At 38.0% G+C, this 16,985-nt stretch overlaps 1 protein-coding gene and 1 pseudogene across 1 annotated transcript; both read left to right on the plus strand.

The window, feature by feature from the left end:
- Positions 1–1,083: 1,083 nt before the first annotated feature.
- On the plus strand, positions 1,084–6,917 carry LOC113238288 (annotated as a pseudogene).
- LOC113238289 (UDP-glucuronosyltransferase 2B15-like) lies at positions 6,830–11,855 on the plus strand. Its single transcript, XM_026475125.1, has 5 exons — positions 6,830–6,965; positions 7,505–8,274; positions 8,414–8,630; positions 8,995–9,211; positions 11,582–11,855. Exons 1-5 carry the CDS (start codon positions 6,830–6,832, stop codon positions 11,853–11,855), a joined length of 1,614 nt encoding a protein of 537 aa, XP_026330910.1.
- The last annotated feature ends 5,130 nt before the right edge of the window (positions 11,856–16,985 follow it).

The following is a 16,985-nucleotide window of genomic DNA, read 5'->3' on the forward strand; positions in this document are numbered from 1 at the left end:
ATGGATATTAATAGACATCGCGAGCTCGCACGAAAAATCGTGTTTCCGTTGCAGAGTATAATACTCTATGTTGGCAGTATTAGCAATATTACACTAACAAATATTTCAGTTCTCGCCTCGCTTATCGTCTTCAAACCAGACCATTTCCACTTCAAAATTTTGTCATACACATTTCAAACTCGTCTCGCTTAGTCTCGTCTTGCGTGACAGGTGGAAAACCATCTTAAAATATTATACCTATTATTATACAATGTACGATATTTTTGGATGTGTAATGGAAGATATAACAACAAATTAATAATCTATTTTCATTTTATTAACCTACTATTTTTTAAGGTTTGACGGACTTGTGGCATGTCCTGCGAATGTGCTTGAAATATCGGCTGCAAGCGCGCCTAAAGCATCACCACCACTCTAACTGAGGTATGTCCGTGCAACGAGTAGACTCTTCTCAGCTCTCCATGAGCAAAGGCCCATGCAGACAAAGTATCACATTATTAGAGATGATTCGTGCAACCGATAAACGTAGTCCTATCAAAAAAGGTGTTGCGTACCCTTGCCGACACACATGCGTACTCTTAGTATAGTGTGAGCGTACGCAAATCCCATTATGCACTTTGTTATTAATTACCACCACACTATTAAATATAACTACTTTTCACGTTAGTATGTAAGAGTCAGATAAGTAGACTATAAAATAATAGCCGATTTTTTAGCACTTTTTGATTTCATCCTACTCCGTCTCAAACCTTAAGTAAGTCTTAAACCAGGCTACCCTATAATCATTCTTTGGATGTAATCAACAAAAGGTACAACATCAAAAGGCATAATTTCAATGTGTATAATAAACCTATTCTATCCTATTCTATTCTATTCTATTCTATTCTATTCTATTCTATTCTATTCTATTCTATTCTATAATTAACAAATGGTATAAATACTACTAATATAATGTTTTATATAATATAACTATTAAATAATAAAAGTTTAAGCAGAATATTTACATTTTTTTGGGATTGATATTCAATTATGTTTTTGTGAAATTATTCCACTAGGTTGTTATAATTACTAATACATATAAAAATGTCTACGGGAGTAACGTTTGGTATCCTCTCAACCTTTGACCATCTCTCACAGCAGTGGGAAAGCTATAAATCAAGGTTAAATCAATGGTTTATCGCTAATGATATAACCAATGACACCTCTATTCCCACTTCACTCCCAAGCGGTGCGGGTTCGCAGAGAAATCTACCATCTATGCGGCAACACAACGGCCAGGCGAGAGTCACACTCAATGGGCGGCCAGGATTAGGGGATTGACAGCACATTGTGGTTTTAAGAACTTGGAGGAGGCCCTGTTAGGCAAATTCATAATGGGCATGGCAGCAGGACACGAAAAGGACAAGCTGTTCGCGCAGGAGCTGACGCTGGTCAAGGCCATTGTGGAGAGCGTGCGGTGCGCACGCCAAGCCGCCAGGGTGGCAACAGGTGCGAGCAGCGCGGGTACGTCGGGCTCAGCCGACCCAGACGCGGTGTTCAACATCTCCAGCATAATACTACTACAGCAGATAAGTCTAGTGTGTGCGGGTTTACCAATCATAAAACCAATCAGTGCCGTTATAAAAACTATAAATGCAAAAAATGTAACACTAAAGGTCACCTGCGTAAGATGTGTACCCAAGAGGGCAAGGTGAAATACGTCGAGGAAGGTACTGTGGACGAGGGTGATGACGGTTAGTATTTTTATAATATTCGATGTGTTAAAGGGAAACCGATGACGGAGCGTGTCAGTATAAGTGGTCTGTATTTAGAGTTCGAAATAGATAGCGGGTCGGCGGTAAGTGTAATGTCGGAAAACACTTATAATTCTTATTTTAAAAATTTACCGTTGTCCGCATTGACTTTTGTAAGTCAATTGTTGTCCGCCACCAACAAAAAATTATAAGGGTACACAGGCGACAGCATAGAAATAACCGGTTTTGTTTGCTAACCGATTTCGTACAGCGGCTTGACTTGCTCTCTGTGCGTATATATAGTACGAAACGGTGGGCCGCTGTTGCTTGGCAGGGATTTCATTCACACGTTAACTTAAAACTTGCGCCCGCGCCGAGAGGTGTGCGCTCCGTGTTTAAACAGGATATTGAGCAATGCGACGAAAGTATGATACATGAATTAGTTTCTAAATTCCCACATGCTTTTTCCGGAAATCTTGGGAAATTTAATAAACATACAGTAGAATTACACTTAAAGTCAGACGCTAAACCGATTTTTTTCAAGGCTAGACCGATACCTTACGCGCTCAGAGAAAAAATCGACAAAGAATTGGACCGTTTAATTGGATTAGGTATTTTGACACCAGTCGAGCATTCAAAGTACGCGGTACCGAAAGTGCCTACCTTGAAAAGGGACGGTACAATCCGTTTATGTGCCGACTATTCCGTCACTGTTAATAAACAAATAATTGTCGACCAGTATCCTCTACCCACAGTAAATGACTTATTGTCCAAGCTACACGGGTGTGTTCAATTTAGTAAAATTGATTTGTCAATGGCTTACAACCAATTCGTGTTAAGTGACAAATCACAGAAATTAACTTGCATCAACACACACCGCGGTTTGTTTAATTATACTAGGCTGGTGTTCGGCTTGTCGTGCGCTCCAGCTATATTCCAGCGCTCCATGGAGTGTGTGCTTGCGGGAATTGAGGGAATAATCTTCCTGTTGGACGACATCCTGGTTACCGGGAGGACCAAAGAGGCACATAAACAACGCCTCGTCGCAGTGTTACAGCGTTTAGAAAATGCGCAATTGACTGTGCAGATGAGTAAATGTGAGTTTTTCAAAGACGAAATTTCATACCTCGGCCACGTCATAGACAGATACGGAGTTAGGAAATCGCGGGATAAAGTCAAAGCTATTCTCTATATACTCAAATGATAATCAATATGAAGAACAACACATCAACAATTAGTTTAGCTACTTTTAACTGTAAGAATGTTAAAAGATCAATGAACTGCGTGCGATCGTTATGTGATTCAGCTGATATTATAGCCCTGCAAGAAACATGGTTACTACCGGATGAGTTATCCTGTCTTGAGGATATACATCCGGAATTTAGCTACACAGGAAACCTCAGTGGATACGTCTGCAGGAATTCTAAGGTGAAGACCTTACGGGGGAGTAGCCATATTATGGCGAAAAAGTATTTTCCAATCTGTGTCGATCGTGCAAAGTGAAAATAACCAGTTTTGTGCTATTAGTGTTTCGATAAACAATATAACTTCTATGGTAATAAATGTGTATATGCCAACGGGCATTGCTGAAAACCTTCCTTTATTTACTGAACATCTTGGTCAAATGTATGCCATGATAGAAAATAGTGGTATTGAGTCAGTATTTGTGTTAGGCGATTTTAACGCGCACCCTGGTGAGTCTTTGTGATGAGCTTTTGGAATTTTGCTCAGAACATTGGTATCTATGTCCTGTATCTTGGTCCGGGAAATTTACTTTTATAAGTGAGGCTCACGGATGTAGGCGCTGGCTGGATCACTGTATAGCCACACGTTCGGCTGGACAAACCATAGTTAATGGGAAGGTTGTGTATGATTCATACTGGTCGGACCATTTTCCAATGCTGATAAAGTGTAACATTGGTACTATTCAGGTAAAGACTACGGTTAATAGATCAGTTTATAATGAAGCTTTTTGGGGCGAACGAGATCTTCAGGAAATTTGTATTTACACTGAATACTGTGATAATAAATTAAGATCAATTGATTTATTACCTGAGTTTACTTGCTGTGCCGATAATTGGTGTCATGATCCGTTACATGAAAATTTTATTCAGGACTTGTATACAAAAATTGTAAGGACACTGCGCGAGGGTGCTATTCATAGTAGAAACACTGTGTTACGCAATAACAAACTAAGGGGTGTAAAAGGCTGGAACAAATACGTGAAAGATGTGATGTGCAGGCAAGGCGTGCTTTTCAAACCTGGATTTCTTATGGGCAACCTCACAGTGGTCCCGTATTTGAAAATATGAAAACTAAGCGCAAAGTTTTCAAATCAAAGTTAAAATGGTGTGTTAATAATCAGAATCAGTTTGAGATGGACAAATTGGTCGCACTTCATTCTGATAAGCAATTTTCAGAATTTTGGAAAGGTACCAAAAGGCTGAATAGAAAGATAAGTTTACCCATTTGTATAAACGGAATAACCGAGCCGTCAGAAATTGCAAATCTTTTTAAAGAGCATTTTAAAGTCACATCGCCTCTCGGGCCGGGCGCCGGGCGGCGCGACAGGTGCGCGGTGGGGAGTCTGCGCGGCCGGGTGCACGTCTCATTTTCACATGCAAAGAAGTCAATGATGTAATTAGTATTATGAAAAGAGGAAAGCCGCCTGGTAACGACGGGCTCAGCTTCGAGCATCTGCAGCATGCGGGCGCACACCTTCCGCGAGTATTAACTTTGCTATTCAACCTATGCCTAGGGCATTAGTACATACCACAAAATTTAATGCAAACCGTAGTTGTACCGATTGTGAAGAATGGGATAGGAGATATAACGGACAAGGGAAATTACAGACCCATATCTCATGCTAATGTGATAGCCAAGGTGTTTGATAGTGTGCTTGACCGTCGTCTTGTTGAACACACCAGGCTACACGATGCCCAGTTTGGCTTCCGGGCGGGGTCAGTGGACACACTGAGAGTGCGATACTGGCTTTAAATCACACTTCCAAATACTACCTAGATCGAAATACCCCCGTGTACGCGTGTTTCCTGGTCCTCTCTAAAGCTTTTGATCTTGTGTCGTACGATGTACTGTGGGAAAAGCTTGAGAGGGCGGGTGTCCCTGCCGAACTGGTTAGTATTTTGTCGTATTGGTACCAAAATCAGACGAATAATGTAAAATGGGCCAATGTATTATCTGATCAATATAGACTTGAGTGCGGGGTGAGACAGGGGGGTTAACCTCTCCTAGACTCTTTAATATTTATGTAGACCAGCTAATCAGAGAGCTTAGCAGAACCTATGTCGGATGCCATATAGAGCATGTATGCTTTAATAATATAAGTTACACCGATGACATGGTGCTGCTGGGGCCCACAGTTGGCAGTTTGCGTAAATCAGTGGCTATTTGTGAAGCTTATGCTGAAAAACATGGTCTGAAGTACAACTCCAAAAAGAGTGAGCTCGTGGTATTTAAAGGCAGAAACAGACCTCCTGCCTCAGTCCCTCCTGTTTACCTCAATGATTCGCCATTGCAAAGAGTTGCGCGGTTTAGGTACCTTGGGCACATTGTGAACGAAGACCTGAAAGATGACTGCGATATAGAAAGGGAACGCAGGGCGCAGTCTGTAAGGGGGAACATGCTGGCTCGGAGATTTGCTGGTTGTTCACTTGATGTCAAGGTCACGCTTTTCAAGGCATATTGCCAAACGTTCTACACCAGCAGTCTATGGACTAGTTATACTCAAAGATCGTACAGCGCCCTGAGCATATTGTATAACAACCTGTTCCGGTTGATGGTGGGGCTTCCTCGTCACTGCAGTGCGTCAGGTATGTTTGCTGCTGCGCACACAGACGACTTTTGCCTCATTAATACGCAGAGTGCGGGGAAACGCCAACAGTCTCCTGCAAGTTGTCGCGGGAAGGCTGGACAGTGCTGTGCTAGGCAGGTTCAACGAGCTGCACGCTACACGTGCGCCTCGGTGACCGAGCCGACAGTAGTGTATCTGCTATTAATTATTATTACTATACTACATTGACTTATAATTGTAAGTCAATGCTATACCAACATAGTTATTAAGGGTTTTGTTTACTAACAATCTATGGACCATTTAGTTGTCTGAGAATAAAGATATTTTATTTTTATTTTTTTTATTTATTCTCGAAGCGCCTAAGCCGCTGAATGTTCCGCAGTTACAGTCATTTCTCGGACTTACAAACTATTACAGGAATTTTGTGCCAAATGCATCGTCAATACTAAGCCCTTTATATAATTTAGTAAGGAAAAATGAAAAATGGCATTGGTCGCCTCTACATGACGATGCGTTTAGTAGAAAAAAAAAACATTCTAGCTTCTGATGAAACATTAGCTCACTTTGATCCAAATGCAACGCTAATTTTAACCGTGGATGAGTCCCCGACGGGGGTTGCTGCAATCATTTCGCAAATAGGTAACGATAGGTTGGAGAGGCCTATATCGTATCGCGAACGCTAACGTCAGCTGAAAAAAAAAATGCGCAAATTCAGAAAGAAGCGACAGCTATTATTTTCGGTGTCAGGCGGTATCACTAGTACCTATATGGTCGTTCCATACCCTTTGTACTACGGACAGATCTTAATCCACTGCTGTCAATATTCGGTCCGTATAAAGGCATTCCCGAAGTATCGGCTAACAGATTGCAGCGATACGCGATTTTCCTGGCAGCTTATAATTATAAGATCGAATATATCACTAGTAAACAAAATAGTGCCGACTTCTTATCGCGAGCGTGTGCACCGGAACAGGAGCCTGCGCGGGGCACGCGTTGCGGGGCTGAGGGCGAGGAGAGCGCGGCTTATATCAACTTTGTATTAGAGGGCAGCCTACCGGTAACTTTGAGCGATTTGCAACGAGAAACAATTTGATGATTTGAAGATTTGCAAAGAGAAAAAAAAAATCGAGCGCGATGCCTTACTTACTAAGGCAAGCTAAGCGTTCTGTCTTACAAGGATGGCATAAAAAGATAGGTGATTTAGATTTAAAACCCTATTTTATCTGTCGTCTACAGCTATCGTATGGAAACGGTTGTGGTTCCCCGGCGTGACGCGGCGCTGGAGATGCTGACGGGGGCGCTTGCAACGCGCGCGCTGCTTGCGTCCTGGCCGCTGCCGCCGCATCCGTTTTATCGGGTTCATCTAGTCTTCCTGGGCCCGTTTAACAATCAAATGTTTTTAATAGCTGTAGATGCCTATAGTAAATAGGTTGAATGTTACAATATGAATACAAGTTACGGTTCCAAGGCGGATATGGAGAGATTGTATGAGTTGATGTCCTTATATTTTGATCTTGATCCTTGTATTTGAACAGGCCTTTAGATTCGTACTGTTTTAAATAGCACTACACTAATGATTATCTGACTACAGATCTGCTATTAAATATTAATGGAGTCATTAAATGAACGTCCAATTAATGTGATCTATCCTGTATTAATTTCTTACTTACTAACTCATATTAAGTGCGTATAAGTTAATTACGAATAAGTATAGATACACTTTGCCCAATGTCAAAAGTAGCACAGATAAACATTTAGTATTAGTAACAGTCAGTATTTCAACGAATGACTGACGGATTAGACAGATCACACCGCATATATAATTTAGCAATTGGCGAAATCATCGCTTGTTTCGATGGAGCTATAGCATTTAAAAGAAGAAGAAGAAGAATAATAATGAATAAATTTATTCAGTGTTTTATGTTATTTGTTGTGTTAACATCGTGGAGTCAATGCGTAGCATTTAAAATTCTATTTATTTTACCTTACAATGGAACCAGTCACCACATTTATTACACGCCGTTAATCGAGGAACTGGCAAAAAGAAATCACGAAGTGACCGTAGTGAATTATTTACCGATGGAGAATACAACAAATATAAAGCAAATTTCACTAAGAGATAGAGTAAATGTTAATAGTAGAAAAGTGATAATGAAGCAGTATTATCAAAACCTTCCAACTTACCTGAGTGATGTTTTCTTATTAACTGAAAACGTGCACGCTCAACAGGAAGTGGCTAGGTTTAACTGCGAAAAGATATTCTCTAACAATGAAATACTAAAACTGATCAAACATGAAGAGAAGTTCGATGTTTTCGTACTGGAACAGTTTTACAGTGATTGTGGACTCGCTTGGGCGAATAAATTGGGTGTCCCTATTATAGGCATAACTGCCCATATTTTAATGCCTTGGACTTATACTAGATTGGGTGCGCCAAGTAATCCAGCATTTGTTCCAAGTCGCATTGGTAAAAACGGATTGTGGGCGAGGATAAAAACAGTGTTTCTGAATATATACTCAATGTTCTTTTATCGGCATTACATTCAGAAGACTGACCAGACTATTGCGTCACGTGTGCTCCCTAATACGCCTGATTTGGAAAATATTGCCAAAAATTTGTCTCTAGTAATGATCAACCAATACTTCCCGCTGACCGGCTCTCGTATTTACGCATCAAATGTTGTTGAAATTGGTGGTATGCATATTAAACAGCACGGAATTACGGACGAGGTAGGTAATTTAAATGAATAATTTGTGAGAGCAGGCATTGACCTACCCAACAATGTGACCAGGTATTATTCTACGAGTGTCACATATTGTCAGAACATTGTCTAGAAACGCTGACGCACATTTTTTAAAATATTTTCAGATGTTATTACAATTTATAGAAAGTGCACAACATGGAATCGTTTACATTAGTTTTGGCAGTGTGGCATGTGGCTTGTCGGACTATAAGATAGAAGCAATTCTTAAGGTAGTATCAAAATTTAAGCAGAAGTTTCTTTGGAAGGCAGATAACGTTGTCAAGACAATTTTACCACCAAATTTGATGATTCGATATTGGATCCCCCAAGTCGACGTGCTATGTAAGTAGCTGGGTATTTTTTAAATAATGAGTTAAATTTGCAACATAAGTATTTAAAGTTACAGACAGATACGTGTTATCGTTATTTTAAAATATATTTTTGTTAACGACATTGTTACTGTTTTTAATTGTATATTTCCTACTTCATTAATAAAATTATACTTGTGACAACTGTATTTGCTCCATCAAAGTATTGTCAGATTTGAAATTTTTTGTAACACAATACGTTGTTGTAAACGCAAACTATACAGAGATACTAAGTATGGTTGTAAATCAAGATATTGAACCGCTACTCATTTTCCTTTAGAACCAAACAATTAATTAGGAGTTATTTATGATGTGGAAACCGAATCTTAAATTGCCAGGTCACGTCAATGTCAAAGCTTTTGTGACTCATGCGGGAATGTTAAGTTCAACCGAAGCTATGCACTGTGGAGTTCCTGTGATCAGTATTCCCATCTTTGGAGATCAGTTTGCCAATGCTCAATCGACGAGGGAAAATGGTCTTGGAGTCACTCTTGATTACATGGACTTAGACGAGAGTACGTTAGGAATTGCGTTAGATGAAGTTCTTCAAGACAAGTAAGTTAAAACCACAAATTGATAAGAAGTTCTTCTTAAGAAGTACTCAAATTCAAACTCAAAGATTCTTTATTTCATAGGAAGCGAATTACACTTGAAATCGTAAAATTTATAAGGCTTTTGGCTTTTGACTTTAACTTAGAAATTTTTTATCTTTTTTCCTGCTATAACCCTATTGGTTTACATCTAAGGGTTAAGATGCGCCAATCAGAGCAATGCATGATATCATAAAAGTAAAAGAACAACGGAAGTAACCCATTTCCAGGTATGTGGAGTTAAAAAAGTCAGTGTTCTAGAACAATTTATATACAGCTCACCCACTGCTCACATGGCATTCTACTGCACATTCTTTGCAGTATAAATCTTACCGAATAAACAGTGACGCACGCATTATATATAAAACCGTTCATACGGTGTTTGTCCGTTGCAAAAAACGCACTTTTTTTGCAAACGGACAAACTCCGTGTCAAAGTCGAAGATCATTTATTCCATACATTGACTTACAAATTCCATAGGTAAAATAAATTTACACTTGAAAACTTCACATTTACATTACATTACATTAAGCTACTGCTCGTTCAGTTTGCTGACTTCCCTGAGAAGAACGAGCAAGAAACTCTAGGGACTGCTCTTTTCAAATAAACTTAAATGCTATGGAATATTATATTGTATTGAACCAAATTTGTGTGGATTCTGGAGCCGTGTCGGCTTTCCTTACATCTTTATGTAACACGTAGTCTTCAATTTTGTCATATTACAAAACTTTTCGATCAAAATATTTTTAATGTATTTTTTAAACTTAGGAAATAATAAACTTAATATTTGCTCCGGAATCTTATTGTAAAAACGTATACATTTCCCCATAAAAGAGTCGTTTACCTTGGTTTTACATTTTTACGGGCATATAAAATATTTGAGTAAATGTACTGTGATGCAACAGTCATGATACCAGTCTCCTTAAACTTTTCTCTGAGAGAAACCCGAGAGTCTAGACGGTACACAAAACGAATCGCTCATTTTTGCAATACAAATATAGTTTGAATATCTGCCGCTGTACCCCACATGAGGATCCCGTAGGACATTATATTATGGAAGTAACTAAAGTAAACTGGTCTAGCATTATTAACATCGGTAAGCTCACGTATTCTGCGGACTGCGTATGCAGCGGAGCTTAATCTGCTGGCCAGGGAAGATATATGTGGAAACAATTGAAGTTTACTATCTAAGGTCACTCCCAAGAAGACTGCTTTATTGACAAGGTCTAACTTTTCTCCGTTTATTTCTATGCTTGGACTAGTCGATTTTACGTTAGGTAATTCAAATTTGACACATTTTGTCTTCTTGGCATTAATCAATAAATTGTTAGCATTAGACCAATAAACAACCTTAGAGAGGGCATCATTAATATGGTCAATGTCATGTTAGTGTCATGTCATGTCTGCCTGTTTTAAAAATCAAGGATGTGTCATCAGCAAACAATACTATTTCGCAATGGTCCTTAACAAAGAATGGCAGATCATTAATATAAATCAGAAATAAGAAAGGTCCAAGTATTGTGCCCTGCGGAACACCCATTTTTAACAGAGAACCCAAAGAAATCACTCCATTTATGCCTACTTTCTGTATTCTACCGTTGAGATATTACCAGACAAGTCCCGACACCTTGCCATTTACACCGTAATGTTCCAGCTTCCTAATAAGAGTAATATGGTCAACGCAATCAAATGCCTTCGAGAGGTCACAGAAAACACCAATAGCGTTCTGGGAACTTTCCCAAGCATCAAAGATGTGTTTTAGTAACGCTACCCCCGCATCGCTAGTCGATCTACCACTATTAAACCCGTATTGTGCATTATGAAAAATATGATTCCTACCGAAATAGGACAGTAATTGAGTAACTAAGAATTCATAGTGTGGCTAATATGTTTGGCAAAGGCTGTATATAAATAACCTTTATATACAATTAAGTTTATTCAATGTCAGGATGTTTCACAACCATGATATTCAATAATTTTTTTGTGAAATTACTCCACTAGTTTGTTATAATTATTAATACAAAGATTTTTTTCTATATGCTTGTTGCAGATCTTTTGTTTTGGTTTTTAAATACTGACGAATGAAGAAATAGATTTCTCTCAGATGGAGCTATTGCAAAAGTCGTTAAAAACCAAAATAAAAAATTTGCAACCAGCACATAGAAAAATTCGTAAAGTCCACTGGTTCGTTCCTTGGCTTAGTACCAAGTTCGTAGGAATTTTTTTTCGATATTTGTATTAATAATTAGTAAATATTAATAATTATTAAGTACTAGATTAAATAGTCATATCTTTTAAGTTTGCTTCTCTTTTACAAATTGCGTGCTTTTTTCAGATACCAAACCCGAGCGAAATATTTATCGTCTATTTGGCGTGATCGACCAGTTTCGCCTTTAGATACTGCAGTGTTTTGGGTAGAGTATGTAGCTCGACATCGTGGCGCTCTAAATCTTCGACCACCTACCGTGAATTTACCCTTGTACCAGTACTTACTGTTAGATGTGTGGCTTATTATAGCAGCCATTTTGACATTAGTCTCCTACATTTTTATTAAATTGTTGTCATTTTGTTTAAATATGTATTGTGGGAGAATAAAAAAGGTTAATTGATAATTGATATTTTATTTTTGAAAATTTTACTTATGTGTCATTCGACATTTAAAATTTCGGTTGTAGTTGTAATTACACCCGTCTTCGATATTTCCATCAGTTGGCGTATTTTGCTAGAAACATGAAGTTATTATCAAGATAGGAGTAGGTCTTGCCAAGCTGCTGTTATGCTTTACGTCTTCTTGAAATCTGGAATAGTTAAAAACAGTGACTATAATTTTTTTGTTAATATTTATTAAACTTCATACTCCAAGTACCGACGGTTAAGTTCAACTTACTTTAGATCTATTTATTTTAATGTTGTATTTCTTAGGTATTTAGATTTTTGGGGCGAAGTCGCTTCCATAGAAAGAGTATAGTTAAAATCCGCACTCCATAGAGTTTTACAATCTTACCCCTTCCAGGTGACATTTTCATTATTTTAGTTTTTATGTTTGGCGAATATCTGATACATCCAGTCATGGAATACAGACCGTAGTTAAATAGGTTGAAATGTGTAAAAAATTTAAAAAACGTTGCTTTCTTCGTTGGTATTTTGAAGTCTGTAGTGCAATTGCTATGTATGTTAGGACTTCCGTGGCACTTGGCATATTTTGGCTTAAATTGGCTTTAAAATGGGTTTAATTGTAATTGAAAAAGAGTTTTCATAACGTTGTAAATGATTTTCTGCATTCAACACATCAAATGTTATAGCGATAGCATTTAATTTTTAATTTAAAAAATGCACAAGTATGTCATTATATCCTTATATCTATTCACAATCCGTAAAAATGAAAACAGGTAGGTAAGGTCAGTTAAAGTTGAGTTTTCATTTAAAATTCATTTAAATTTTTTTGCATCGAGGAAATAATCCTTCGGTGTAAAGGTATTTTTATGTATTCGGTATTGTCTGTGGTAATGTGCTGAACATTAGTATTTATCAGTGTGACTATCGACAATAAAGTTATATTATGATCCCTTTTTGATAGATCTCGCTATAATATATATACGAAGGGATAGTGCTTCTCCAAGCCGCGGGTGCGACAAATTGTCGCGGGTGAACAAGAACTATAAGAGCATGGAGGTCTTGGCATTATGCAGGGTCTGCTACAGGTTGCGTAACAGGTTGAATAACATGGATTGTTACAGGGTAAACGGGCGAATCTTCGGAGGACCGTGCAAGATACGTGACCTGGACGCCAACCGCATCGTAACTGTAAACAATTATTTTATATATTATTTTTATTCTACAATGATGAATCACTATAGCTACGTTTATTTCAGACAAATATGAGTTGCAATACATAAAGTATAATACAGTATTGTACAATACTGTACAATACTTAAAGTATATGAGTATATCGGTTGGAGGTGAAACAGATATTCGGTAACTATCCGGTATCCGGCCTATTTTTGCTATCCGGTCGGATGCCGGATACTAGAGCAATATCAGGCTGGACACCGGATGTTTAAAAAATTCATAATCAGTACGCCAAATAAAGTGATTTATTGATTAAAGATGATAGTAATGGACAGCAACTACAGGATCGTTGACAATCTGTTTATTACTTGTAACTCAAATATCTATAAAGTTAGGTAACGCTGCCTGTAAATTTAGTATATGACTTTCAATAAAGGCAAATTATGGTGGATGAAGACCAGTTTTTCTGTATTAAGTGGTAAAAGTTGGTTCTATTTATTTTTATAAAAGAGACCAGCTTCAGAGGGTTGTTTTTCAGTATAAACTCTTGCAAATTTTGTTAAAGGACTTGTACCGAATTAGTATGGAGCTTGGTACTTTATTCCCAGAAAAATTTAACCAGTCTCAATTTTTTTGCTAGATATAAGCTTGAAATAAAGAGCTTAGCAAAATAATTAAAAAAAATATTCGGACCTGCATTTTTTATTTATTTATTTAAAACAAAAGTATGGTAGATATATTAAATTAATTCCAGCAACACTGCAATACTAAAAAAAGTCCAAAAAGTCCTTAAACGTTAAAATATTCAAATCATAATTCTAGTTGGCTAGTTAAAATTGCAACAAGAACGACTTTGACATCTGAAGTGTCAATATTTTTTATGGCATTGGCCATTAGCGCATTAGCCAAAAAATTACATAAAAACCCGTTCGTTTCGTGGGATTGCGTTCCGTTTTACTTTACATAGTATTCAAAATCCCTAACGATTTTCTGGAAATTGCAGGTCAAAAATAATTTGTCTTAAATTCAGACTTTCTAGATATTGAGAGCTCTTTACAAAAAACCAACTAATATCCTGGTTAAATTTTCCATTTATTTTAGTATCACTAAAGGAACAACTCCTTTTAGTACTACTTATTATTTATTGCCAGACGACCAAATGAAAGATCGCGATAACAATCGTAATTTAAAATATCTTCAAATACAATGTGTACCTACAATAATGAAACGTATAAGTTTTTTTAATGTGAAAGTTCAATAATTCACTAATCAATTAATCACGGTGATGTGTTCTGTAAACTGTTTACGGCAGTGGGTCGGATATCTGGCTATCCGGCCTCGGTGCTCGCCGAATATCCGGTATCCGGCCAAATCACTCCGTTTCATCTCTAATATCGGTGGCCGAGCGACAACGAATACTATACATCTCTAGCCAATAGATAAGTAGATTCCGAGTTCAATTCCCGGCAGGAACTAATTAGGAAAGGAATTGTACAAAGATCGACCAAGCATCAAAAGAAATTCGATCCGACTGGACTCGAACCAGTGTCTGTTGACGCAATGTGGCTAACGCTCTTACCAATGAGCTTCGGATTGTGCCAACAGATCTTATGAATTTCTGTGTTTGTAGCGAATTTTTGTATTGGGTTTAAACATTGATCTACCAATAATGTTGGTAGGTCAATGGATTTAAACGACTCTTTCGCCGTAGCGCCACCTGTGAGACCTTATGAAAATTTCTCCACTCAGTCCTTTACAGCTACCAGAAAGCTGTCAGAGATGTCGCTATATTAATTGCAATATTTAATAGTAATATATTTTTGAAATTAGTTCGGTGTCTATACCACGTGTTTAATGTGCTAGTTGTCGCTACCTACTGCGTAAATTACTTCACAATTTTGAATGGCAAATTATACAGCGCCTTTAGAGATCACAAGAAGAAACAACATTTTGTATACAAACATTTTACGCGGTCGCTATCGAAAACTGTCACTGTAGTCTCATTGTAGAGGCACTGGCCAGTATTAGGTTGTACTTCCACAGTGAACATCATTACTGTGGTACTTTTGCATAGGAAATTTTCTAGATTTCGCCGAGGTTATAGGAGTAATAGGAGGTAGTTGTGTGGTATACAATGTAAAATGCTAATCACTTGATGTTCAGGAGAGTCTCTAGCCGTGTAGAGCCAACCCATATGCGCGGGAATCCGTCCTGGTTTCACTTCCTCCTTGTCCAGGCATCTGTGCTTTGGAAGTGTACAGCGTCCCAGGCAAGGCGCTGACGATTTACAACCTACAATATGCGTACTAATATTATAAATGCGAAAGTAATTCTGTATGTTACGTTATCACGCCTAAACCGCTGAACCAAATTTGATATATTTTAGATAGAGATAGATGGGACCTAGGAGAAGGTAGTAGTAGAGCTCCTTGTGAGAGTTCGTCCTGGGAAGTACTGCCACTTTACTTATTTCTGCCAGCAAGCAGTAATGTTAATATTACTGTGTTCCGATTTTGAAGGGTAAGGATGCTGGTGAAATTACATGCACATGGGATTTATCAACTTATGCCTCAGGGTGACGGGCGCAGTGGCAGTGCGCCTCAGATCTTTGCGATTTAAAGCTCTGAGTGGTAGGTAGTTTCAATATTTTTATATATTTTATCGGCAATGTATGTATGTAAGAGCGGTTACACACGGTGAACTTTAGCAGCAATGCAAACGCGATGCAGTCGGTAATCGCCTACACGCGCGTGATTTTAACTAGCGATGCAAACGCGATGCAAGCGCGCTACACTTGGGATTTATAGGCGATTGCATCGATGCAGTCGCGCGTTTGCATCGATGCAATCGCCCATAAATCGCAAGTCTACCGAAGCAATCGCGCGTTTCACGAACGCGCGTTTACATTGCCGACAAAAGTCGCCGTATGTGACCACTCTAATCTGGTATACTATACAAAACCTAGGTATTTTATACAATGGTTAAAACAGTCAGGCAATATATGAAATAAACTCTATTATGTACTTGGTCCTGGGGTTTTATACAATGCCGAACGTGCTTTATGCAAGACATAAAATTTCGCACCCCTCATGGAAGAATGGTCACTTATGCCATTCTTCCATGAGGGGTGCGATTTGTTGGATGTAGGTTCACAAGGCAATGTGATAATAGAAAGTGCTTGTGTGTTAAGAAGAATATTTTATGTAAGTCCAAGGGTCATAATATTTCACCTGTAAGAATAAGTGTCAATTGGAAGAATTGGTAATTAAATTATAAATGATTTTTGTTTAAAAAATCCATATTTTTCCGAACAAAAATTATATTATAATAAATAGTAAACACTATATCTGTACGCTACACAGATCAAACTTAACATACTGTTTAATGCATTATACAAAATTGTTGTATTAAGTGATTATTTGAGGCCTGAGTGTAAATTTGTAATCATTGAAACTTAACTACCGCGTTCGCGTTAAGATTTTTATTTAGATGTTAATTATGTAGGTATTTATAAGGTTTAAATTAAAATCTTGACGTTGCCACGATAGTTAAGTTTACATATTTGAAAACTTACACTAAGTCCTCAGATTTTGGAAAGTAAATCCAATAATTCTTCGACTTACTTTAAAAATGTGAACTCCATTGGAACCAAGTGCCCATTAAACTTTTAGGGACATTAGTTTTTCTCTGTTTGTTTTCAAACTGATAATACTTTAGTATAGCATTGAACGTTTAGATTTTGCTCTAAAAACGGTATCCGTAATAATTTTCGACCCAAGGGGTCTACTCTCGATCTCCGTCCGACATCCGTCCGAAACAATTACCGCCAAATATGCAATACTTGACCAAATGACGAGACGCGTGATGCGAATGAAGCTTTTAATTTTGTCGAATATTACTTATTTGACAGTAATTGTTTCGGACGGATGTCGGACGGAGATCGAGAGTAG

Source organism: Hyposmocoma kahamanoa, unplaced genomic scaffold, assembly GCF_003589595.1.
Source record: "Hyposmocoma kahamanoa isolate Upper Pololo Valley unplaced genomic scaffold, ASM358959v1 95, whole genome shotgun sequence".
Classification (NCBI taxonomy): Eukaryota; Metazoa; Arthropoda; class Insecta; order Lepidoptera; family Cosmopterigidae; genus Hyposmocoma; species Hyposmocoma kahamanoa.

Excerpts from the sequence above, each read along its gene's own strand:
- LOC113238289 (XM_026475125.1), top strand. The coding sequence starts at position 6,830 with ATGCTGACGGGGGCGCTTGCAACGCGCGCGCTGCTTGCGTCCTGGCCG. Across the intron at positions 8,275-8,413 it reads AGCACGGAATTACGGACGAG|ATGTTATTACAATTTATAGA; the intron begins GTAGGTAATTTA and ends AAATATTTTCAG. Across the intron at positions 9,212-11,581 it reads GATGAAGTTCTTCAAGACAA|ATACCAAACCCGAGCGAAAT; the intron begins GTAAGTTAAAAC and ends TGCTTTTTTCAG.